The sequence below is a fragment of the Chiloscyllium punctatum genome, chromosome 44 (assembly GCF_047496795.1).
Source record: "Chiloscyllium punctatum isolate Juve2018m chromosome 44, sChiPun1.3, whole genome shotgun sequence".
NCBI classification, from domain to species: Eukaryota; Metazoa; Chordata; class Chondrichthyes; order Orectolobiformes; family Hemiscylliidae; genus Chiloscyllium; species Chiloscyllium punctatum.
The window spans coordinates 15,428,938-15,456,448 of NC_092782.1; the positions used below are offsets into that span (position 1 = coordinate 15,428,938).

Consider the following 27,511-nt stretch of genomic DNA (forward strand, 5'->3'; position numbering starts at 1 on the left):
GAGATCTTTCAACGCATGAGTTGAATCCACTCAATGTCTGAGCTTCCACAGACATCAGCTGTAGAAGATTCCAAAGATTGTCTACCCCCTGAGTGACTAAGAATGTAAGGACGTAAGGACCAGGAGCAGGAGTAGGCCATCTGGCCCCTTGGGCCTGCCCTGTCATTCAATAAGATCATGGCTGATCTCTTTCGTGGACTCAGCTCCACTTGCCCACTTATTCTCTATAACCCTTTATTCCTTTATGTTCAAAAATCTATCTATCTTTGCCTCAGCTGCTTCACTGGGCAGGGAATTTCACAGATTCACAACCTTTTGGGTGAAGAAGTTCTTCCTCAACTCAGTCTGAAATCTGCTCCCCCTTGTTTTGAGGTAATTCTAGCTTCGCCCACCAGCTGAAACAACCTCTCTATTTTTACATTATCCATTTTCTTCATAATTTTGCACGTTTCTATAAGATCCCTCTGTCATTCTTCTACATTCTCAGTCCTAAACCTTTTATCCTGAGATTGTGACCCACTCTGTATTTTGTAAGGAGCATGATAATTGAACTTTCTCCCTACTTCCAAATTCCTCTTCAAGCACTGCAAGATATATCTGATCTGGTGTCAGGCAGGCAATAGCCTTTCGGACTCTCATTTATGGTTATATAGAATTCTATCTAATCCACTAGAAAATTCCTCTTCACTGTCTCATTCCTGATTTGGTCTTCAACCCTCTTAGCCAAGGTGCTGTGGCTCTCTTCCCCATGGGCTTTCTCCTTGTTTTTACAAGTGGCTGTTGAACAAAATGCTGTCCCTGGGGCCTCTTTCTCATCCTCTGCAGGGTCCCAGCTTCTGAGGCCCTGAAAGTCACACCGTCCTTTTCCTGAGCCATGTATCCCTTTGGGATGGGACTGCTTTCTGCAGAGACTATCCAGGATGTGCTCTTCATTCCTGATGTTTCAGTGTCTCTAACTCCCAGTCCAGCTCAATAACCAAGTGACTCGAGACAGAAACATCTCCTGGTGGCGTGGTGGCTCAGTGGTTAGCACAGCTGCCTCATAGCACCAGATGCCTGGAGTGGATTCCAGCTTCAGCTGTCTGTGTGGAGTTTGCACATTCTCCCCATGTCTGCGTGGGTTTCCTCCGGGTGCTCCAGTTTCCTCCCACAACCCAAGGATTTGCTGGGTAGGTGGGTTAGCCACCGGCCGGGTAGGGGGGGTAAGTCTGGGTGGGATGCAGTTTAGGGGTCAGTGCACACTTGATGGGCTGAATGGCCTGCTTTCACACTGTAAGGATTCAATGTGGGAAGCAGGAATTGTCTCCCTGACCACAAAGTGGTCATTTGTCTGATTTGTTTTATGCTCCAGCACAGTGCCATGGGATGTTTCACAATGTCAAAGGAGCTGCATAAACACCACTTGTAATCGTCAGGACAGGCTCCAGTTCTGGAGTCAGCCTTAATTTTTCACTCTGTCCTGAGAGCACAGTATAAATACAGAGGAAATACAGAGTGATTCATCAAAAATCATCAAGAATCTGCGTCATTCCAGCCCCCACATCAGTCTACTGTAGTCCATACAAACACAAGGCAGATTAGTTAAACATTACAATATATTTCTTAAAAGTTGACTGTGATTTGCGGTAAGATGGGACTGGGATGGCATCTGTTCTTTACTTTTTCTGGACTGTATTTTCTGTCTGTTCAAATACTTAGTTTTTAAAGAACCCATATTCAGTCTGGTTTTGGTTAATAATCAGTGGTTAAAAATCACATTTTAAGCATTTTTGTTTGGTTGCTCCTCAGAGTACCTGTTCTTACGCGACATGGAATGGCTGAGGATTGTCCATTGCTTTACAATCTCAGGTGAAACAGGGGCAGAACTTGGGTTTGGATGTTCAGAACATTCTTCTTCTAACTGAGAAGAACATTCCACTGTGAAGAAGCCAACTGACTCAAAGGTGAAGGAAAGTGGACCTCCTCAGACTCAGGTACACTTGCGATGCATCTTTAAGGGAGACTATCCTAAATGACAACCATCCATAACAGGATGTGATGTATAAGCCATTTACTCTGTAGCCAGAACAGAGCTAGAGTCTTATCAGTCAGATATGACTATATAGCCTTCCAGTTACCAGCCATACTTTCAAACAAGGAACACACAGTCTTATCTGACCAGTCCTTGTCACTGATTGATATATTGGCAATTAACTGAAGCATGCAATAGTGCCAGCTCAAGACTTAACTCTGGTTTCTGACTCCAATTTACCTGTGAGCAAACTGTCTGTGCAATACAAAGCTGCATTTCTACTGCACACACTACCCTAAGAGGATGAGATGCACTTGAGTCCATGCTCCACTACCTGTGCAAAGGCTGGAGTTATTACTCACTCTGACAGCTGCAGAGCTGGCAGTTCAGCCCAATGTCAGCTTGCACCCCCCTGCCATCATTCCATCTTGCAGCAGAGGAGAGGCAGACTGACTTGGCTTGTACCCCATTGAGTGCTGGGATGTGATTTGATCCAGGCGGTTAAAACATAACAATGCTTTGAAAGGGTAGAGACAGAGAGAAAAAAAAATTCCTTTTGAGAAATAGGAGAAAGCTTATTCTGGAATGGGCTCAGGAAGCAGATTTCCACACAAAAGGTGAGTACATATCTGTACCCAAGAGCCTGCAAGTCAGTTGCAGCTTCCGAGATTGAGGTGGATATATTTTTGTTGTGTGCAGACGTCAAGGGCTGTGGGACTAAGGTGGGCAAATAGAACTGATTAGCAATTGTCTAATTGCATAACAGGACACACCTATCAAGGTAAATGCCCTCTCCTTCAGGTCACAATATTCCTTACCAGGATCTAATCTGGTCAACCCGGCTCATTTTCCCAGCCTCCCACTAACCTTCGTTTGCAGCATTTTAATTTCAGTCGACAGGTTGTTAATGTGCTGGCGCAGACACTGGTTTTCCTCCTGAACTTGCTCCAGTTGGATACGCTCTTTATTCAGGCATATGCTCAGGTCCATCAGCTAGGATCAAAATTAATGTGCAGGTGTCAAAAGTTCAGCAACTCTAAATCTCATTATCACAGCAGTCATAACCTTGAGCAAGCTTATAGCTGCTGTCATTACAGATTCCCGACAGCAGCTTACAGCACGCCTTGTGATCACATGGCACACTTGCTCAGTGCCGGGACTGAAGCGGCTTCAAAGGTGTCCCACAGCAACATAGTTCAAGCAGACAGCCATCCATCTTCAAGGAGGGCTACACTGCGTCAGGCACCGCACTTCAAAAGAGATGATAAACTGAGGTCCAGCCCTACAGTGTGGTAGCAGGCCATTTAGCCATCAAGCCCACTCCAAATCTTTGAAGAGCATCGAACCCAGACCCACATTTCCCCCATCCTATACCCGCCCTTCCCATGGCTAACCCACCTAGTGTGCATATCCCTAGACACTAAAGCAAGGCGAATCCACCTAACCCATACATCTTATGACTGTGGGAAGTAACTGGAGCTGCTGGAGGAATCCTACAGGGGGAGAATGTGCAGACTCCACACGGTCGCCCGAGGCTAGAATCAAACTGCCTTAACACTGTGAGGCAGCAGTGCTAACCACTGAGCCACTGTGGCATCCAGATGTAAACTTTTGCAAAGACTGAGAAAGCAAAGGGCTGGGTACTAAATCTGCCTACAAAGGAGGGGGGACTTCCAAACTGAGGTTGGGAATCTGCCTGAGAGTATGGTGGGGTCAGATATAATTGTGGGGGAAATCAATAAAGTGTGCGCTGGAGAAAGCACAGCAGGTCAGACAGCAGCTCAGGAGCAAGAGAGTCGACATTTAGGGCTTAACCTTTCTCAGATGCTGCCTGACCCGCTGTGCTTTTTTTTTAGATTAGATTAGATTACTTACAGTGTGGAAACAGGCCCTTCGGCCCAACAAGTCCACACCGCCCCGCCGAAGCGCAACCCACCCATACCCCTACATCTACATCTACCCCTTACCTAACACTACGGGCAATTTAGCACGGCCAATTCACCTTACCTGCACATCTTTGGACTGTGGGAGGAAACCGGAGCACCCGGAGCAAACCCACGCAGACACGGGGAGAATGTGCAAACTCCACACAGTCAGTCGTTTGAGGCGGGAATTGAACCCGGGTCTCTGGCGCTGTGAGGCAGCAGTGCTAACCACTGTGCCACCGTGCCACCCAGCACCACACTTTATCGACTCTGACTTCTCCAGCATCTGCAGGCCTCGCTATCTCTCAGATATAACTATGGCTTTCAAAGGGGAAGTGAATACATTTTCCAATTACCCATTTTTTTTGGGAGGTGGGGTATCACCAACAAAGCCAGCATTCACCTGTGTCCTTAAGTGCCCTTGAAATGTGTGACTTGCTCGACCATTTCAGAGGGCAGTTAAGAGTCAACACATTGCTGTGGGTGTGGAGACACATGTGGGTCGGACCAGGTAAAGAGGGCAGGTTTCTTCCCCTGATGGCCATGAGGGAACCAGATGGGTTTTTACAACAAGTCAATGATAATTTCTTGGCAATCATTGCTGAGACTAGCTTTCAATTCCACAGGCATGATGGATTAATCGGCCTCCCTGCCTGCTGCCAGATTCTACAATGATATGAAGTCAAGCTTACATTTTGATTATAGGCCTGCTCTGTTTGTCGCTGGTAGTGTTTCATTTCGGCTTCGTTCGCCTCACGGATTTTCTGCAGCATCTTCATGGCACCACCATCGTCGGTGCTTGGCTTTCTCAACTTCGCTTCCAGTTCCTGAATCAACTGATCTGCTTCGGCAGCCTTCTCTCTCATACATATCATGTCCTGGAAATGCAGGGTAAACTGTTACTGAGAAAAGCATGCTGCCAAATGGACAAGCTGAGAGAGAGTCCACTCATCTTTACTGATTGGTAAAATCATCAAGTTTCAAAGTGTCTTTCATAAGATCGGGGAGCATTTCAGAAGCTATGACCTTAAGCATGATTTGATCATGCCCTGCCTCTCTGATTAAACAAGTCAAAGTAAAGATCAAAGGCCTACACTGCCCAAGTGGGATTAGAATTTTGACAAATTTAGTGGCAGCAGCTCATCCTGCAAATGAATTTTAACAAGCTGCACAAGAATGGTTCAGGTTCTGAGTGAATCATAACAAAGGTGCTGCATTTGTCCAAGATGAACCATGGTTGAACAGTGATCACATTAAACGCATGGATTGAGGGAAATAGAATAGATTAAGAATGAGTAGACATGATGGGCTGAATGGCCTCCTTTGTTTCAAGTATTGCAATATCCTGACTGCACACATCAGTTCCTGGTACATTTCTTATTCATTTGCTTACACGTCCACCACAGAACTGTGTTTACCCCACAAAGATAGTCCATCTGGACCAAACGGAAACATATGCAAGAAGCTGGCTAAGGACATGCACTTTTCTCAAACAGAATTGGCATGAAGATAGTGGGCAGTGAAGGAACACAACGCGCAGTGAAATCGACCATTGAAGACTCTGCGGTCAAACCAGTCGGTTACAATCTACTTAATAGAGGCCTTAGAGTTTCAGACAAAAGGGTAGAGGGCATAGGTTTAAGGTGAGAGGGGAAAGATTTAAAAGGGGCCTGAGGGGCAACTTCTACACACAGAGGGTGGTGTGTGTATGGAGTGAGCTGCCAGAGGAAGTGTTGGAGGCTGGTACAATCACACCATTTAAAAGGCATCTGGATGAGTGTATGAATAGGAAGGATTTAGAGGGATATGGGCCAAAGGCTGGCAAATAGGATTAGATTAATTTAGGATGTTTCTCGGCATGGATGAGTTGGACCGAAGGATCTGTTTTCTCTCTGACTCTATGACTGTCAGCGATCAATCTCATGGTGGCAGCCTCTTACTCAGTGGGATATGACAAGGATTGATATTGGTTCCACAAATGTTCACAATGTCCATAAATGATTTGGCTGTGGGGTGAAATTGTAATGTTCCCAAACTTGCTGAGGGCACAAAATAAGAAGGAACGTATATTGCAAAAAGTGGCTGCAGGTGGATTTGGACAAGCGAAGGGAATGCCTTGTGGTTCAGTGGGAGTGTCCCAGCCTCTCCCCTGTGCCACAGAGATGTGTCACAGCAATGTCTGATTAAAATAACTATGGAAATGGGAAAGAACATGGCAGATAGAATGAAGAGGCGTTGGTAGAATGTCAGAATACTTCTTTAATGGTGAGAGGTTTGGGACTAAGCCTGAAGTTGCCTCTGGAACACTTGAAATGTCACTGCTGGTTTCCAATGTGTAGGCACAGTGGTGTCATTCTGTGGGTATGATTTGCTTCCAGGACCCCTGGTCAGCTTGGGTCAGTCAGATTTGGATGTCGGGTGTGGCAGTGTCCCCCCCTAATGTTTCTTCATCCTGCACGGACCTTTTAGATAAGGAACTCTGCAGGTCTACAGAGTATGGACAGAGGAATGGGAATAGGCTGAACTACTCTTGCAGAAACTCTGCGTAGACATGATGGGCTGAATGGCCTCCTTTGTTTCAAGTATTGCAATATCCTGACTGCACACATCAGTTCCTGGTACATTTCTTATTCATTTGCTTACACGTCCACCACAGAACTGTGTTTACCCCACAAAGATAGTCCATCTGGACCAAACGGAAACATATGCAAGAAGCTGGCTAAGGACATGCACTTTTCTCAAACAGAATTGGCATGAAGATAGTGGGCAGTGAAGGAACACAACGCGCAGTGAAATCGACCATTGAAGACTCTGCGGTCAAACCAGTCGGTTACAATCTACTTAATAGAGGCCTTAGAGTTTCAAAGAGTGAGAATTGATGTCATTGAAATGTGAAGAGTTCATATAGGGCATGGCAGGGTCCTGTCTGCTGAGTCTAAAACCAGGGGACACAATATCTCACTGAGGGGTAGGTCATTTAAAATGGGGATGAGGAGGAATTTCTTTGCTCAAAGTGGTGAATTGTTGGAATCTACCCCGAAGGTAGCTCAATTATTAACTTCAAGTCAGCATTCCTTAGATTTTTTGAAGGCTAAAGACATCACGGGATTTGGGAAAGTGGCATTGAAGTAGATGGTCAGCCATGATCTAAATGAATGGCCTACTCCAGTTCCTATCTTCCTACATTTTCTGACTGCAGATTATTAAGTTTGTGTCATAAAAGGAGAATCTTACAGAGAGGTGATCAATGTCAGCTGAAACCAGAATTATGTCAGAGAACGATCTTTCTATCTTGTTAGTGACCCCATTGTCCAGCACCAAACTCTCACTCTGCCAAAAGCACAACATTTGCCAATTTCTTCAGAGTTTTGGGATGCTTTCTTGCATTCAGGGCACTATATAAATACAAATTGTTGTCGCTAAATGGAGAGTAAAATATAGTGTGAAAGAGCCATTACTCATGGAGAACCGTAGCAATTCAGAACTGGCACAAGAATGTACCATGTCCATCGCTGATGTACAATAATATTTTATTACATGATTGTGTATGCCTCTCATCTCACTAAAGCCCTTGGTGTGTTAACCTGCCGGGACTGGGTTGTCCTGCCTGAATCAAATTTTATTGGCAGGTCAACAATTCCGACCTGCTGCTGTGAATTCCCCATGGGGGTTTCTCTGAGGGAAACAGATCAGCTCCACGCTCCATTACTGCAGCAGATCGAATCTAGATTTAGCTGATATTAGGCTGTTCCCTCAGCACAGATTAATGCTGACAGGACAATGCTGACTGCGTTGTGCACTGACAAAATGCTTAACATGATTAACTGCACCATTTTAAACCGGTGCACCTAAATAAGTCACTCAATTAAACTAAAAGCACTTTGTCTTGCGCTCCTCTGGGGATGCACCCCTTCAGCTGCTGCTGTCAATTATGTCAAAGTAATCCTGGGTTTCACATGGGCTTCAAGTTGTTATAAATAGGGAAGACGTTGCGCCCTGGTGGTGAAACATTTGGGGGTACATTTTCAAAGCCTGAGAAACATTAGAGTTAGAGAGAGGGACCCCCATGTATTGTCGGCTCAGTGGGGTGATGTTTCCTAAACTCCCATTCGCCCAGTTTAAACAGCCCTGCTTGTCAGCAGATCCCATACCGAAACAGGACGACTTTCCAATGACGCAGAATATGTCAGTCAATTCCCACTTCTCGTCACCAATAACACCTGAACTGGGGTATAATTCCTGGTGAAGTTGGTGCTGCGATAGTGTCCCTATCTCTGAACCAGAAGGTCTGAGTTCAATGCCTCAGACACGTGTTGGAACCTCTCTGAACAGGTTGACGACAAAGGTCTAGAATTCATGGCCAAACTGTGGCCTTTGAAACATCCAACCGGGGTATCCTGTTCCATCAAGATTGTACCTGTTCTTGACCCAATCTCAAAGCCGCCATCAACTCTGGCTGAGTGCTCGTTCTCTGACCTTGAATTCAGGAGGTTGGGTTCACACCCACTCCAGAGATTTAAATGTATCAGCTAAGGCAATATTCCACTGCAGTGGACATAGAAACACAGAAACAAGCAACAGCAGTAGGCCATTCAGCCCTTCAAACCTGTTTCACCCTCATTATGATCATGGCCGGTCAACCAAATCAGTCCCCTGTTCCTGTTTTCTCTCCATACCCTTGTTCCCTCTGTATTGGGTGATTGTGCTACATGGTTGGAAGTGCTTAGAATCATAGAATCCCAACAGTGTGGAAACAGGCCATTTGGCCCAACAAGTCCACACCAACCCTCCGAAGAGTAACCCACCCAGACCCATTCCCGTAACTAATGCACCTAACCTACACATCCCTGAACACTATGGGCAATTTAGCCTGGCCAATTCACCTAACCTGCATATGTTTGGACTGTGGGAGGAAACTGGAGCACCCGGAAGAAACCCACGCAGACACGGGGAAAATGTGCAAACTCCACACAGACAGTCGCCCGAAGCTGGAATTGAACTCGGGTCCCTGGCACTGTGGAGTAGCAATGCCAACCACTGAACCACCGTGCCACCATGTGTTGTTTTCCAACATGAAGTTAAATTGAGGTGGATGGCAAAAATTCCCAAGGAGCATTCAAAGAAGTGCTCAGGATTTCTCCTGTTGTCCTGGTTGAAGGTTAATCCTCAACCAACATTACGATAGCTGATTATCTACCATTGATGTCATTTTTATTGATGCGATCATGCTTTGTACACATTGGCTGACAGCTTTCCCACAATATAACAGTGACTAAGTTATAAAGGAAAGGGACATGTTGAGGTGAATGGCTCTAGACAAAGGTAAGCTCTTCCATTTACAAGGGTACATCTGGAATACTGTGTGCAGTGCTGGTCACTTTACTTATGAAAGGATGTAAAGGAAGCAGTTCAGAGAAGGTTTTCGACATTAATACCTGGAATGGGCAGATTGTCTCATGAGGAAAGGTTGGACAGACTGGGCCTCTATCTGCTGCAGGTTAGCAGGTGACTAGGTTGAAACTTATAAGATCCTGAGGGGTCTAGAGGGGTTGGTTTTGGAAAGGATGTTTCCTCTCATGGGAGAATCCTTAACCCGGGGCCACTGTTTCAAAATAATGGGTCACCAGAGATGAAGTAAACTATTTTTCTTCGTGGAAAGCCTTTGGAATGCTCTTCATCAAAAGGGGGTGGAAGCCAGAGGCTTGAATATTTTTAAGGCAGATGTGATAGATTCTTGATAAGCAAGGGTGGGAAAGGTTATTGGAGGTCAACAGGAACTATGTTTTATTATTCATACATGGGACGAGGGCATCACTGACTAGGCCAGCATTTATTGCCCATCCCTATTCACCGAGAGGGCAATCAACGACATCGCTATGGGTCTCCAGTCACATGTAGGCCAGCTTCAGGTATGTCTGAATCTTACTGAAGACTGGAGCAGGCCCGATAGGCTGAGAGGCCGACTCCTGCTACTACTACGTACATTGGTGAGTATTTGTGCCATTGCAATTTGCTGACCTGGCAATGATTTTCCTGTTGTCTCTCCAGTTTATGTCGCAGTTGCTGAACTGTGCACTGCAGCTCCATGTTCTGCTTGTGTTCCCTCTCATACCTGCAAAGGACCAGACATTTAATTACTTATGGTGTATATATATCGCCATGACTCAGGTGGAGGTGGTTAAAAGGATCAAGCACATGAGAGTAAGTATCACCAAGCGATCTGTTCTGTCTAAATATCACGACTGATCTATTCTGGTCTAACAATCACCAATGTTCTGTTCTGGTCTAAATTTCACCAATGTTCTGTCTGGTCTAACTATCACCAATGTTCTGTACTGGTCTAACTATCACCAATGATCTGTACTGGTCTAACTATCACCAATGTTCTGTTCTGGACTAACTATCACCAATGTTCTGTTCTGGTCTAAATTTCACCAATGTTCTGTTCTGGTCTAACTATCACCAATGTTCTGTACTGGTCTAACTATCACCAATGATCTGTTCTGGACTAACTATCACCAATGTTCTGTTCTGGACTAACTATCACCAATGTTCTGTTCTGGTCTAAATTTCACCAATGTTCTGTTCTGGTCTAACTACCACCAATGATCTGTACTGGTCTAACTATCACCAATGTTCTGTTCTGGACTAACTATCACCAATGTTCTGTTCTGGTCTAACTACCACCAATGATCTGTACTGGTCTAACTATCACCAATGTTCTGTTCTGGACTAACTATCACCAATGTTCTGTTCTGGTCTAAATTTCACCAATGTTCTGTTCTGGTCTAACTATCACCAATGATCTGTTCTGGTCTAAATTTCACCAATGTTCTGTTCTGGTCTAACTATCACCAATGATCTGTTCTGGTCTAAATTTCACCAATGTTCTGTTCTGGTCTAACTATCACCAATGATCTGTTCTGGACTAACTATCACCAATGTTCTGTTCTGGACTAACTATTACCAATGTTCTGTTCTGGTCTAAATTTCACCAACGATCTCTTCTGGCCTGACTATTACCAATGATCTGTTCTGGCCTAAATATTTCCAATGATCTGTTCTAGTCTGACTGTCACCAATGATCTGTTGTGGTCTGACTATTACAAATGATCTGTTCTGATCTAAACAAAACCAATGATCTGCTCTGGTCTAAATATCACCAAAGATCGGAGATTTAGGGAAGTAGTAACTCCAAAGATTGCAGACAGATGTGTGACAGTGAGGGGGACTGGGAGGAAGCAGCTAGTGCAGGGACCCCCTGTGGCCATTCCCCTCAAGAACAAGTATACCGTTTTGGATACTTGTGGGGGGGATGACTTACCAGGGGTAAGCAACGAGGTTCAGGCCTCTGGCACGGAGCCTGTCCCCGTTGCTCAGAAGGGAAGGGTGGAGAAGAGCAGAGCAATAGTAATTGGGGACTCGATAGTTCGGGGCACAGATAGGCGGTTTTGTGGGAACGAGAGAGACTCACGTTTGGTATGTTGCCTCCCAGCTGCAAGGGTACGTGATGTCTCTGATCGTGTATTCCGGGTCCTTAAGGGGGAGGGGGAGCAGCCCGAAGTCGTGGTCCATATTGGCACCAATGACATAGGTAGGAGGAGGGCTGAGGATGTTAGGCAGGCTTTCAGGGAGCTAGGTTGGAAGCTCAGAGTTAGAACAAACAGAGTTGTTGTCTCTGGTTTGTTACCAGTGCCACGTGATAGAGAGTCGAGGAATAGGGAGAGTGAACAGTTAAATGTGTGGCTACAGGGATGGTGCAGGAGGGAGGGATTCCAGTTTCTGGATAACTGGGGTTCTTTCTGGGGAAGGTGGGACCTCTATAAACAGGATGGTCTACACCTGAACCTGAGGGGCACCAGTATCCTTGGGGGGAGGTTTGCTAGTGCTCTTGGGGGGGGGGGTTTAAACTAACTCTGCAGAGGCATGGGAACCAGACTGTAGCTTTAGGATGCAGGACCTGGAGTGTAGGGAGGTTAGGAACATGGCATCAATCTCGAAGGAGGGTGCCTGTAAACATAAAAGTGGCTTGAAGTGTGTATACTTCAATGCAAGAAGTATACGAAATAAGGTAGGTGAACTTGCAGCATGGGTTGGTACCTGGGACTTTGATGTTGTGGCTATTACGGAGACATGGGTAGAACAGTGACAGGATTAGCTGTTGCAGCTTCCAGGGTTTAAATGTTTTAGTAGGGTCAGAGGTGGGGGTAAAAGAGGGGGAGGTGTGGCATTGCTTGTCAAAGATAGTATTACAGAGGTGGAAAGGACGATGGATGAAGACTCGCCATCTGAGGTAGTTTGGGCTGAGGTTAGGAATAGGAAAGGTGAGGTCACCCTGTTAGGAGTTTTCTACAGGCCTCCTAATAGTCCTAGAGACGTAGAATAAAGGATTGCGAGGATGATTCAGGAGAAAAGTGAAAGTAATAGGGTGGTTGTTATGGGGGACTTTAACTTTCCTGATATTGATTGGGAAAGCTATAGCTCGAGTTCGTTAGATGGGTCGGTGTTTGTCCAATGTGTGCAGGAGGGATTCCTGACACAATATGTAGATAAGCCAACAAGAGGTGAGGCCATACTGGATTTGGTTCTGGGTAAAGAACCAGAATTGGAGGTTAGAATTGGAGGTAGGTGAGCACTTTGGGGACAGTGACCACAATTCGGTGACTTTTACTCTAGTGATGGAGAGGGATAAGTGTGCACTGCAGGGCAAGAGTTATAGCTGGGGGAAGGGAAATTATGATGCGGTGAGGCACGACTTAGGATGCGTGGCTTGGAAAAGTAGGCTTCAAGGCAAGGGCACAATTGATATGTGGAGCTTGTTCAAGGAGCAACTATTGAGTGTCCTTGATAAGTATGTACCTGTCAGGCAGGGAGGAAAGGGATAGTAGTGGGAAGTTGCGTGTGGAGGCTGAAGAGATTGGGGAGACACTGAACGAATACTTTTCGTCAGTATTCACTCAGGAACAGGACATTGTTGCCGATGTGAATACTGAGTCACAATTAATTAGAATGGACGGCTTTGAGGTATGTAGGGAAGAGGTGTTGGAAATTCTGGAAAGGGTGAAAACAGATAAGTCCCCTGGGCCTGATGGCATTTATCCTAGGATTCTCTGGGAAGCAAGGGAGGAGATTGCAGAGCCATTGGCCTTTATTTTTATGTCCTCGTTGTCTCCAGGAATAGTGCCAGAAGACTGGAGGATAGCAAATGTGGTTCCCTTGTTCAAGAAGGGAAGTAGAGATAACCCTAGTAACTATAGGCCGGTGAGCCTCACTTCTGTTGTGGGCAAAGTCTTAGAGAGAATTGTAAGGGATAGGATTTATGAACATCTGGATAGGAATAATGTGATCAAGGATAGTCAGCATGGTTTTGTGAAGGGCAGGTCGTGCCTCACAAACCTTATTGAATTCTTTGAGAAGGTGACCAAGGAAGTGGGCGAGGGTAAAGTGGTAGATGTGGTGTATATGGATTTTAGTAAGGCGTTTGATAAGGTTCCCCATGGTAGGCTACTGCAAAATATATGGAGGTATGGCATTGAGGGTGAGTTGGAGGTTTGGATTAGGAATTGGCTGGCTGGAAGAAGACAGAGGGTAGTAGTTGATGGTAAAGGTTCATCTTGGAGTGCAGTTACTAGCGGTGTTCCGCAAGGATCTGTTTTGGGACCATTGCTGTTTGTCATTTTTATAAATGACCTGGAGGAGGGGCTAGAAGTTGGGTGAGCAAGTTTGCGGATGATACGAAAGTCGGTGGAGTTGTTGACAGTGAGGAAGGATGTGTCAAGTTACAGTGGGATATAGATAAGCTGCAGAGCTGGACAGAAAGGTGGCAAATGGAGTTCAATGTGGGTAAGTGTGAGGTGATTCACTTTGGTATGAGTAACAAAAAGATGGGGTACTGGGCTAATGGTCGGATACTTGGTAGTGTGGATGAGCAGAGGGATCTTGGTGTCCATGTACACAGATCTCTGAAAGTTGCCACCCAGGTAAATAGTGCAGTGAAGAAGGCATATGGCGTACTGGCTTTTATTGGTAGAGGAATTGAGTTCCGGAGTCCTGAGGTCATGTTGCAGTTGTATAAGACTCTGGTGCGGCCGCATGTGGAGTATTGTGTGCAGTTTTGGTCGCCATACAATAGGAAGGATGTGGAGGCACTGGAACGGGTGCAGAAGAGGTCTACCAGGATGTTGCCTGGTATGGTAGGAAGATCGTATGAGGAAAGGCTGAGGCACTTGGGGCTGTTTTCATTGGAGAAAAGAAGGTTTAGGGGTGACTTGATAGAGGTGTACAAGATGATTAGGGGTTTAATAGGGTTGACCATGAGAACCTTTTTCCACGTATGGAGTCAGCTATTACGAGGGGGCATAGCTTTAAATTAAGGGGTGGTAGGTATAGGACAGATGTTAGGGGGAGATTCTTTACTCAGCGAGTCGTGAGTTCATGGAATGCCCTGCCAGTAGCAGTGGTGGACTCTCCCTCTTTATGGGCATTTAAACAGGCATTGGATAGGTATATGGAGGATAGTGGGCTAGTGTAGGTTAGGTGGGCTTGGATCGGCACAACATCGAGGGCCAAAGGACCTGTACTGCACTGTATTTTTCTATGTTCTATGTTCTATGTTTTATCTGTTCTGCTCTAACTATTACCAATTATCTGTTCTGGTCTAACAATCACCAATAATTTATTCTGGTCTAAATATTCCCAATGATCTGTTCAGGTCTAAATATTTCCAATGATCTGTTCTAGTCTGACTGTCACCAATGATCTGTTCTGGTCTAAATGTCACCAATGATTTGTTCAGGTCTCACTATTACCAATGATCTATTCTGGTCGAAGTATTACCAATGTTCTGTTCTGGTCTAACTATCACCAATGATCTGTTCGGGTCTCACAATTAGAAGTGATCTGTTCTGGTCTATCACCAATGATCTGTTCTGGTTTGACTATTACAAATGATCTGCTCTGGTCTATTATTACCAATGATCTGTTATGGTACACATATTACCAATAATCTGCTCTGTTCTAACTATCACCAATGATCTGTTCTGCCCTAAATATCACCAATCATTTGTTCTGGTCTAAATATCACCAATGGTCTGTTCTGGTCTAAACATTACCAATGAAGTGTTCTGGTCTAATTATCACCAATGATCTGTTCTGGTCGAACAATTAACAATGATTTGTTCTAGTCTAAATATCACCAATGATTTATTCTGGTCTCACTATTACCAATGATCTGTTCAGGTCTAAATATCACCAATGATCTGTTCAGGTCTAAATATTTCCAATGATCTGTTCTGGTCTAAATATTTCCAATGATCTGTTCTAGTCTATTACTAATTATCTGTTCTGCCCTAAATATCACCAATGATTTGTTCAGGTCGAAATATCACCAATGATTTGATCTGGTCTAAACATTACCAATGAACTGCTCTGGTCTAGGTATCACCAATCATTTGTTCCGGTCTCACTATTACCAATGATCTGTTCTGATCTAAATATTACGAATGATCTGTTCATGTATAAATATCACTAATGATCTGCTCTGGTATAAATACACCAAGGATTTGCTCTGGTCTAACTATTACCAATAATTTATTCTGGTCTAACTATCACCAATGATCCATTCTGGTCTAAATATCACCAATGATCTGTTTCGTTCTAACTCTTACCATTGATCTGGTCTGATCTAGCCACGCCAATGCTACAGTGAAGAAAGCACACTACTTCCTCAGAAGTCTCTGGTAATTCAGCGTATCCGCAGTGACTCTTATCAATTTTTATAGATGCACCACAGAAAGTGTGCAATCTGGACACATTATAGCTTGCCATGGTACCTGTTCTGCCCAAGATCGCGAGAAATTAGAGTCGTGAACACAGCCCAGTCCATCACACAAACCAGCCTTCCTTCCATCTGCACTTCCCACTGCCTCAGGAAAGCATCTAACATGATCAGAGACCTCTCCCACCCCAGTTATACTCTCTTCCTCTCTCTTCCATCAGGCAGAAGACACAAAAGGTTGAAAACACATACCAACAGATTTAAGAACAGCTTCAACCTGCTGTTATTATACTTATGAACAGACCTCTTATATATTAGAGTTGATCTTTCTCTGCACCTTCTTTATAGCTGTAACACTATATGGTACAGTCTGTTGTATTACCCTGATATAATTCCGTCAGGTTAGACTTGTCTGGTGAACACGCAAAGCAACAATTTTCACTGTATCCTGATACATGTGACAATAATAAATCAAATCAAATCAAATCACAATGCATATTTGAAAACCAGCTGAGCATTTTTGGAAATGGAGACATTCCAAACTCATCAGGAGATCTCCTGGTGCCCCAGCCCAAATACATTCCTCAAAGCAATATCAACAAAACTGGACAGCTTATCATTGATCATATTGCTGTTTGTGGGACCTTTCTGTGTGTTTCCACAGAGCACAGCTTCTTCACTAGGTGGTTGAACAGTGCTCCGAAAATTAGTGCTTCCAAATAAACCTGTCGGACTATAACCTGGTGTTGTATGATTTTTAACTTTGTCCACCCCAGTCCAACACTGCCTCCTCTGCACCAACTTAAAATGGCAAAGGACAATGGTCCATCCACTCAGACATTGGTGCTACTGTAAAACTAATCATTGTGACTTGATTGTAGCTACCTGACAGGAGATCATTGTTGGAATAACGAAATGTGATTCCTGCACTCAATCCAGACACGGACTCCAAATTACTCATTCTAGTTGGGTTTTCTGATCTGTTCATTCCAGTTGAATTTCCACTTCCGCAGTAACCTCACCAGCTAACCTTAAAAGACTTAAGTAATGAAATATCGACCAGGTGAAAACCTGCAGCTGTCCTTCAAAACTCCCAGTGACTATTTATACATCCACCTCAGTTTAGCCTCACATCCAAAAGCCAGCACCTCCAGGAATGCAGCACTCCCCCAATGCTGCAGCAAAACAAAGGATTAAATTCTGTTCTAAACACCAATTAATAAAAGGTCTAAACGTTGTTTGAAGGCAGGTTTTGATCTGGGTTCATTCGAAATGGTGTAACTTCAGAACTGAAGAGGAAAGGAGAAACTTGAGAGGAAAAAGTGAGCTGGGAAACTTGAAAAGGATATCCATCTTCAGTTCTAGAAAAGACTCATATCGGACTCAAAACAAACACCAAGAATGCTGGAGACACTCAGTTTTGAAAAATAATTGTCCTGGACTCAAACGTTTATTCTGTTTCTCTCTCCACAGTTGCTGCCAGACCTGCTGAGTTTCTTCACCATTTTGATTTTATTTCTGATCTCCAGCACCCACAGGTTGTTTCGTTTCTGTTATTAGACATGATGCCGTGTGACCAGCTGTTCCCAAACTGAAAGATCCAATGGAAGTCGATGCTCGGGGCAAGTTAGCAGAGCTTATGCCTGAAGCATTGACTCTCCTGCTCATCGGATGCTGCCTGAGCTGCTGTGCTTTTCCAGCACCACACTCTCGACTCTGACCTCCAGCAACTACAGTCCCCACTTTCTCCTAGCTTCAGGGAGTGGTCAGGTCCAAAGCAATGCCGGCTTGACTGTCTCATTGGCAGCAGCAGCTACAACCCTGAAAATAGGTCCTTTATATTTTCCAGAGGGATCCCAATGCCCATTATACGCAAGCCATCCCATTGCAGTAGAAACATAGAAAATAGGCCTTCCGCCATTCAACACTGATCATCCAACTCAGTCCATTGTTCCCATTTCTCCCCATACATTTCAATCCTTTTAGCCCAACAATATCTAACTCTTTCTATATTTTCCTTCAACTGCTTTCCACACGCTCATCACTCTCTGGGTGAAGACATTTTTCCTCAACTCAGTCCTAAATGGCCTATCCTTAGATAGTGACCCCTGGTTCTGGACTCCCCCGTCATTGGGAACATCCATCCTGTGTTTACTATGTCTAGTCCCGTTAGAATATTATAGGTTTCTATGAGATCCTCCCCCCTCATTCTTCTAAATGCCAGCAAATAATAGTCCCAACTTAATTATTCTCTCTTCATAAATCAGTGCTGCATCCCAGGGATCAGTCTGGTATCAGATGCTTCACCCCTGCCTTGCTCCTGCCTTGAACAGATTGAACATGAACAATTCGATTCCATCGCATCTTGTGCAGTCTTCAGGCACGAGAATACTGTTTCTACAAAAACAACTGCTCACTACAAGCCCATTAGCCACGTCTGAAACATGTTTTTGTTTGAATAGATGTGGAGGACACTTATGGTGACTGTGGCTAGCACGGTGGCTCAGTGGCTAGCACTGCTGCCTCACGGCACCAGGGACCCACGTTCAATTCCAACCTTGGGTGACTGTCTGTGTGGAGTTTGCACATTCTCCTTGTGTCTGCTGGGCTTCCTGTCACAGTCCAAAGCTATACAAAGTAGACGGATTGGATGGACAGACCAGGAGCAGTGTGTGTTCCTTCATGGGAGAAAGGGGAGTGTGAGAAAATTATTGAGAGAGCTGGGACCCACTACAATGATGAGTATCACCTCTTCAGTCTCTCTGTGTCTTCTCTTAACTCCTGTTTGCTTCTGACTTCTCTTAAATTCTTCTCCCCTCCTGTCTCTCTTTTATTCTTCCTCTCTCTAGCTGTCTCTATCTCTTTTGTACCTCAAAATAGCGCCGGTTTGTGGCGACAGAACAATTTTCACTGTATCTCCCTAGATATATATGACAATAAATCATTCACTCAGTCAGTCAAAATGCAAGGTTACAGGGTAGAGTAGGAGGTTGGGTCTGGCTGGGATGCTCTTCAGAAGCCAAGGCTGTGCTGTAAGGATTCTCTGAATAATTGTGTCTGAATGCCTCTACATTTACAGTTTGAAATGATACCCATCTTCTTTTCACCGCTGATACTTAGACCAACGACACCTTCAACTTCCACTGGGCTAGCCTCTCAATCTTTTCACTTCTTCCGTGAAACTGGACCCAATCTGTCTCCATCCACTTCACTTTCCAGTGCTTGAACCTGTCCTCACTTTAAACAACCGAGTAAGGCCACAGCTGCATTACCATCAATAGTCTGGAGACCTATGGCATCATGGGAAACGGGAAAGTGGCATTGAAGTAGATGATCAGCCCTGACCTAAATGAATGATGCAGCAGGGTCAAAGGGCTGAATGCCCTAGCCAGTTCCTATCTTACTATATTTTCTGACTGCTTAGAAAGGGAGAATCTTAGACAGATGATCAATGTCATCTGCAACCAGGGTCACGTCAGGGTCAGGGTCAAGGTTGGGGAGGCTGGTCAGGGTCAAGTCAGAATCGGGGTCAGGTGAAGGAGGGTAACCAGGCATGGATTAGAAGTAGTCGGAAGGTCAGTGAGCAGTCAAGCAAATGGAGGGGGGAGCATGTCGGAGGGTCAGGTGAGGAGTTTGTCGGGTCCATTGGGGCGTTGTTGTGGCTGTTGGTGAATCAATTGTACAACCACAATCAAAATGGGAACGGGTTTAATTTATCTAACATTTCCCAGTAACTATCGGGTGGCTGAGTCAGAGTCTGAAGTCCCTGACTGAAACTCTCAAAGGACTTGAGATTCAGGGTAAGTGCCTATCAGAAGATTAATCTTCGCAGGCAATTCCTACACCATCAGGACTTTGGAGGGTTCCCGAGGTGGATGCTTTCGGGTACACCCAGCCTTCAACTGTCCAGGAACCAGAAGATTGGGGTCACCCTCTCCTATATTTCTCCCTAACTCCACTGGAAGGTGGCCAACTGGAACTGTTGCTTCTGGTTTTCACTCTCCAGAGATACTGCATGACCTGCTGAGTATTTTCCAGCACTTTCCATTCTTTGTTTGAGCTTTGTTTATCCTGGAATTTGGTCTGGCTATCATCAGTGATTAACTTCAGTGGAGTGCAATGTAAACCCCAGAAAGCAGAAATTTGTAGATGTTAAGGATATGTTATCAGGTGTGGAATCACACTGGTCATTAATCAGCCTACAACTACAAACAGATTCAGAAAGATCTACAATGTGAAAGAGAACAGGCTGATTCACCAGACTGGGATGGTCAGACTCACACAACCACAACTCATGAAAAGCTTTAAAGTAGGGTTTTTGTTTCTAAATTAAGATGACAAGGCTTGAAACCAAAAAAAAAACATGTTTACGCAGAACCGTATCTGAAGCCTTGTGGAGAATTTGGAAATTTCAAATGCTTCCATACAATCCACCCAGATGTGTAAAACATCTGCCAGAATAATCAATATCACGTGTCAAAATTCTCATTGAATTCTCTCTCAGGAGAATTCTGAACCATGGAATAATTTAGGGTTTTATTTTTTAATGTTCATTCACTGGATGTAAGCTTCACTGGCTGGGCCAGCATTTCTTGCCCATTCCGGATTACCCAGAGGGCAGATAAGAGTCAACCACATTGCTGTGGGTCTGCGATCACGTGTAGGCCAGACCAGATCAGGATGATAGATTTCCTTCTCTGATTATTAACTACAATATTAACCTGGGTTTCTGGATTACTAGTCCAGTGACAATACCACGTTTTCATTCGAATTTAGAAGGTGACTGTGTTGAAACATACAGAATTCTGATGGAGGGTAAATGTTGAGGGAAGGTGTTTCCACCAGTTGGGGAAGTTGAACTCAGGGATGTAGCTACAGAATAAGGAGAGATTCATTTAAAACTGAGAACCAAAGGAATATCTGCTCCCAGATGGTAACGAATGTCTGGAATTCTTTACCCCAGAGAGTGCGGAGGCTAGATCATTAAGAGTATTTACAGAGGAAGCAGATAGATTTTTTTAAAAATATAGCAGAGTTAAGGACAATGTATGGTATGAAGAAGGATTTTAAACCTGAGGCAGATCACCCTTAATCTTATAGAATAGCAGGGTAGGCTTGAGGGACCGAATGGCCTCATCCTGGTCTTATTCTTATATTCTTAATGATGCTTAGCAAAGTTATAATCTACATATAAGAAACCCAAACAAACCTCCACTGTGAGCAGATCTAGGCACTACACCTTAGGAAGGATATACTGGCCTTGGAGGGAGCACAATAGGTACACAAGAATGATACCTGGCCTTCAGGGGTTAGGTTATGAGGAGAGATTACACAAATTAGGCCTGTTTTCTCTAAAAATCAGAAAGTTTAGGGGTGATCTGATCAGAGTCTTTAAGTTATTAGCAGGAAAAGGCAGGGTAGATTAAGATAAATTATTTCCACTGGTTGGGGATTCTGGAATTAGGGGGCATAGTTGAAAATTAGGACCAGACCATTCAGGAGAGAAGTTAGGAAGCATTTCTACACACAAAGGGTGGTATAAGGTTTTGAACTCTCTTCCATTAATGGCAGTGGATGCTGGATCAGTTGTTAATTTTAAATCTGAAATAGATTTAAAATCTTCGTTGAGCAACAAGTATTAAGGAATATGGGCCAAAGGAAGGAATATGGAGTTAGGCCACAGATCAACCATGATCTCATTGAATGGCAGAACAGGCTTGAGGGGCTGAATGACCTACTCCGCTTCCTATGTTCCTACATCTTCTATACCTTCACTGAAAGCCTGTTCAAAACTAAGTCAAATTAACCACCACTCCTGGTGTTTGAAGAGGGTGTTCAGAGTTCCGCAGAGCTTTAAAATGGGGAGTGGAACTGAAATAAGGTTTAGTGCTGGGATATCATGCCCAGTGACTTTAAATAAATGCTTTAGTACATGCCTGAATAGAATTTTGTTGATAATATTGTGCTAACCGCTGACTGCGAAGTGGGTGATGCAACTTTTTTTGCGTTAGGTGAATACAGAATAATTAATCTGGTTTCAAGTGAAGCAAAATACGGCAGAGTCTGAAGTTCTGAAATACAGAAAGTGCAAGAGAAACTCGGGAATTCTGGCAGTACCTGGGCAGAGAGGAACAGTGTTAACGTTTCAAGTCTGGAATGATGGCTCCTATTGGTCCAAAGAAGATACATAACTGGACTTATAGAATTTCCATGGAAACATCCCAAAATGGAAAGGTTTGATCCCATTTCATCCTGATATTTGTAGCAAGGGAAATAAACATGCCCTTTTTTAAAATTGCTGCTTTAGCTTTTGGTGTTTTGGGAGCAAAGACATATCTAGAAATAGCAGCCAGCCAGTTGTTTGATGGCTAACATTTCACCAAAACCTATTTAGATAGTCATTTCGTTGTACAGAACTTGAATATTCATCTTGTACTCTTCAGGACCAATGCAAGAATGCCAAATTTCAAACCATTACAACAATTTGTACGACAGGAGATAATGGGTGATAGTCAACAAATTGCCTTTGATTGTCTGAGGCATTCACGTGGAGAAGTCAAGGAGGTACCCTAATAGGCTCGTCAAGGGGGTACCCTAATAGGCTCGTCAAGGGGGTACCCTAATAGGCTCGCCAAGCTCCTGGGTCATTCAAATATTCTTTCCACTTGCAGGGAATGGGCCCCTGTTCATGAATCTATGTCAGTTTCATCAGCTCAGTTCATCAAATCTTTGTCAGTTTGCACAAAGGAGCATTTCAGACTCCAAGAAAACTCCAGATGTTGCGAGTGATTTTGGATGTGTATTCTTAGCAAAAAAAACAAGAAATTTTGTTCTCCACTTATTTACTTGAGTAGCAAAGGTACTGAATAAGGGAGATTATCTGACTACTGACAAAGAACTACCTGGATCTTCATGAAGAATATGCATTTTGAAGATGTTGCAGTAAAACCTAGGGGTTTTGCATGCTTCCTGAAATTCCTGCTTCAGTTGCCATATATGGTCTGAAGATGTTCACAAGCAAAATCAATTGCAAGTTTGGCAAGAACTACAAAGATTGTTTGTAAATGGTTTAAGCAGTTAGTCAAGTTTTGAACCACTAATTGCTTGGAATGTGTTTGGCTGCTTCACTGTAAATGTCACATTTTAAAATAAATACCACAATTAATTTTAGCCTGAACAATCCCACAATAGGATATTCATTCTATTTTTCATGCACAATGCATTTGTCTTTGTTTCATTCCAGCCATGTGATAATCTTGAGGTTGATGGTTTCCACGCACATGAGGAACATTTTCTTGTGAGAAAAATTGTGTTTTGGGTAGAAATCCAGAACATAAGATCCAATTATTTTTCAATAATTCTTTATCTGATCAGCAGATATCACTTACAAATTCTTGAGTAGTCCATATGCGTATTTTGAATAAATGGGTTGTTCAGCATTGATTACAGCCACATAAATATCCAGCTTGTCTGTATATTAAGAGGAATAAAGTTTTAAGGGATGGGCTACAATGTGGATTCATGAAGGTTGGTGAAATTCAAGCACGGCACCTTGGGGTGATTTTTATGGGTATAAAGAATTGTAAAGCTGATAGGAACAAAGTCAGTCATGAATCAATTAGCAACACTCTAGACTCTGAGACTGAAGGTTGTGGGTTCAAGTCCCATTCTCGAAACCTAAATGTGGAGTCCAGACTGAGACTCAGAGTACAGTACTGAGGGGATGCTACACTGTTGGATGTAAGTTCTTTTGAGTGATAGATGACAAAGAGGTACCAATGTACTATGTTTCTTGTTGCTGACATTGACATTGTCTTCTTCGCAGCCGACAAGACATTATCAGCTCATCTCTTGATAGCATTTCATTTCTTGCGAAACACAATGCTGACTGGGAACCAAACATCCCATCAACTGCAGCTAAATCCCCAGGGCACTATTTGATGAAGGATAGGCGAGTTCTCCCTGACCTCCTGGCCAATATTTACCCCCAACAAACATTAAAGAAGAGATGATCTAGTCATTCAGCTCATTGCTGTCAATGGAGATCTTTCTGCCCACAATTTGGCTGCCCTGTTTCTTACAAATGTACAAACTGGAATCAATAGTAGACCACTCAACCCTTCATGTCTGCTCAACGTGCTATCACTGCTACACTTCAGGAGCATCTCATCAACTGCGAAGACCTTTTGGACATCCTGAGGTGGAGAAAGGACCAAAATTCTTCCTTTGTCTTCCCACGAATTACAAAGGAGTATGATTTTGAACTTATCATTTGGGGGGAAAAACAATTGCCGTGAATCTGCAACCTCTTCTGCCAACAGTGGGTTGTAACTAGATACCAAGATCAGCGTGGATTGGGAATGGGGTGATGATTTTTGGAGTGATATCCAGGTAAGTTTCAACTTGGAAACCATCCAAATTGTAGCTGAGACCCTACCCCGATGACAGCCAATTCTCAGATTCACAGCCTTCCGGGAGAGATACGGTGTGGAATAAATGCAATTTAATAACTCCTTGTCTCAATGGGTGGCTTACATCTGTCATTGTCCTGGTCTGTGAATTCTTCCTCCAAGTAAAGGGCATAACGACAGAGGAGATTTATGTGTTGGCTGACCAGCTGAAGGGCAGACGGACTAGGCCAAACCTGTCTGTGTGGATTTGCACATTCTCCCCGTGTCTGCATGGGTTTCCTCCGGGTGCTCTGGTTTCCTCCCACAGTCCAAAGATGTGCAGGTCAGGTGAATTGGCCATGCTAAATTGCCCATAGTGTTAGGTAAAGGGGTAAATGTAGGGGAATGGGTGGGTTGCGCTTCGGAGGGTCGGTGTGGATTTGTTGGGCCGAAGGGCCTGTTTCTACACTGTAAGTAATCTAATCTAATCTAAATTGTCCACAGTGTTCAGAGATGTGTAAGTTAGGTGCATTAGTCAGGGGTAAATGTAGAGTAATAGGGTAGGGGAATAGGTTTGGATGGGATACTCTTCAGAGAGTCGGTGTGGACTTGTTGGGCCGAAAGGACCTGTTTCCCCACTGTAGAGATTCTATTCTATTTTACAGGGCCGGTCTATGATGTAAACAGGGCTGTTAAATAAAAGTCTGCATTAGGATGGTCTGGGTTAGGATTCATTGAATGTCTTTCATTCACAGCTAGTGAGGAGAAACACAATTTGCTTCCAATCAATCCAAGCTGGACCACAAATTGAGATTTTTTTCACAAAATGTAAGTAGTTTTTACCAGGTGACAACTTGATTTGTGAAGACTAATTATTTGAGTTTGCACAAAAAGAATGCTTAGAGAGAGAAAGGGGGGGGGGGGAGAGAGAGAGAGAGAGAGAGAGCGAGAGAGAGAGAGGGAGAGAGAGAGAGAGAGAGCGAGGGAGAGAGAGAGAGAGAGAGCGAGAGAGAGAGATAGAGAGGGGGGAGAGATAGAGAGAGAGAGAGAGCGAGAGAGAGAGCAAGAGAGAGAGAGAGGGAGCGAGAGAGAGAGATAGAGAGATCGAGAGAGAGAGAGAGAGAGAGAGAGAGAGACAGGAGGAAGGAAAGATAAATGTGAAAATGAAAATTAAATCTTATGTGAAGGCTGAAATGCCCTTTCAGAAGTGTTAGGGTTAGGGTTCTTCTGATTCATGCTCAGAAAGTTCAGTCCGCAGACACTGTGTGGATAAGAAATTAAAGGTAACAGGACAGGCAGAGAGTGTGGTTACTAAAGTAAACAATATCTTTGGTTTCATTAATAGATGTATAGAGTACAAGAGCAAGGACGAACTTATATAAGACCTGAGCTGAAGAGAGGCTTTTGTTTTCACATTATGAGGTGTCTGTGCAGAAACCATTCCCTCTTTTAAACAGCATTGAGAATGGGAGGCATGGAATTAAAAGGCTTTTCACACAGCACTTCAAAAGATTCTGGAATACAATGTTTGGAAAGTACCTGGAGGCAAGGAGACTTTCAAGAGGGCTTTGGATAATCATGTAAACAGTAATAATATGCAAAGTTAAGGAGAAAGGTTAGGAGTGTGGCATTATGTCATGATGGATTAGTGGTGCTGGAAGAGCACAGCAGTTCAGGCAGCATCCAACGAGCAGCGAAATCAACGTTTCAGGCAAAAGCCTTTCCTGATGAAGGGCTTTTGCCTGAAACGTTGATTTCGCTGCTCGTTGGATGCTGCCTGAACTGCTGTGCTCTTCCAGCACCACTAATCCAGTATTTGATTTTCAGCATCTGCAGTCATTGTTTTTAACTAAAACATTATGTCATGATGCTCAACCAGACAGTTGGTCAACACACAATGGGCCAAATGGCCTCCTTCTGCTCCATTACAAATATGTGATTGTGACTTCTGTAACCATTGATTGCCATTCCCACTGGAAACCTTTCTCACTGACAACCTGGTTAGCTACCAGAAAGCAGACAGTACGTATAAATGGCTCTTGTAGTGAGTGGTGTGCCACAGGGATCAGTGCTGGGGCCTTGACTTTATACCCCTGACTTAGACAAAGGGACTTAAGGTATGGTTGCCAAATATGCTGGTGGTACAAAGCTAGGTATAAAGTAACACATGCAGAGAACAACAGAAGACTACAATCAAACAGAGCTGCATTTTACCAGAAAGTGACTAAATGTCAGTTCTGGCCAGCTTCAGGGAAGGCTTCACTCCATGAGATTTTTCACACGGTTCTCTGAAACCTGCCTCATTAACTATGCACCACGGGCGAAATACTGGCAACTGCTGGGATACCCTGGAATTCAGTGTGCCAGTACCACATTTAAAGCCAGTTAGTCTTTCATCAGGGCAAGTTCTGGCAGCCAAGAACCACCCTTCACAGTGCACACAGTGGGAGAGAAAAACCTGCTGGGGGCACACAGTGGGACAGCTGGTACTACGTTGCAAGCCCATGTGCACATTTGTACATCTATTGCTATTTACCAAGCTGCACAGGTTACCCATCTTAGAAACCTGTCTAAGAGAGTGCTATACTTCCCCCCTAAGTGCCCAATGTAGCCTACGCTTCAGCCCTGCCAATCAGCGAGCCTCCCTGCCCCTGCCCATTGAAGCCAGGCTGGCTGTGATCGTTGAGGGCCTCCCACTTCTGTAGGGATCCCATATCCACCAATCATCATCTCCCTACCCAATAATTAGAGTCTCCCCTCGTCACAATTAATGCCTCCACTGCATCCCAGCACGCTGCCTCCAAAACCCACAATCAAATTCTCCAATTCCCCTACCACAGCCATAGCCCCTTGTAAGCCCACCTTTACTTTCAGGACTGACCATCGCCCACTCTCTGGAGCGTAGAGGTACAGATCCTTGACTTTGACCGACCCAGGTAGCTGGCTGAACGTGGTCTGAACCCCCTGCTCCCCACCCGCCCCGATAGATAGCAGACTTTCTGTGCCAGCACCATCTGACTGAAAGTGGTTCTCCTTTGACTCAACTAATCCCATTCCACTTTGGGATAGGACCACTTGGTTGAAGCAGTGTGTTTGCAATGTGGGCTGCTGTCACGTAATGCAGGCATGATAGTTATGTAAATTGGTGCCAGACAGCAATATGCCCATCTCCTTTATTGACACATGCCCCCCTACACCCCGGACAGCCATGAGAAGCTTCCTGGTGTTGTCTCTCAATTAAAACACCCAGTATGACAGAAGTACGGTGAACATTTAAGCTCTGGATGAGGGTCAAAGTGCAAAAACAGGCAAGGCAAGGCAAGGATGCTGAGAGTGCTGAAGTAGGTGTCATAGAGTCATAGGGATGTACAGCATGGAAACAGACCCCTCGGTCCAACCCGTCCATGCC

At 44.3% G+C, this 27,511-nt stretch overlaps 1 protein-coding gene across 1 annotated transcript in view; it reads right to left on the minus strand.

Moving 5' to 3' along the window:
* The window catches only part of LOC140466599 (uncharacterized), a 117,348-nt gene that overhangs the window by 78,698 nt on the left and 11,139 nt on the right, over positions 1 to 27,511 (minus strand). Inside the window, exons 4-6 of the mRNA XM_072562050.1 lie at positions 9,955 to 10,048; positions 4,629 to 4,814; positions 2,879 to 3,004 (exon numbers count right to left, since the gene is read on the minus strand). Coding sequence (XP_072418151.1) covers positions 2,879 to 3,004; positions 4,629 to 4,814; positions 9,955 to 10,048 — 406 coding nt within the window. The remainder of the gene's footprint in view (positions 1 to 2,878; positions 3,005 to 4,628; positions 4,815 to 9,954; positions 10,049 to 27,511) is intronic.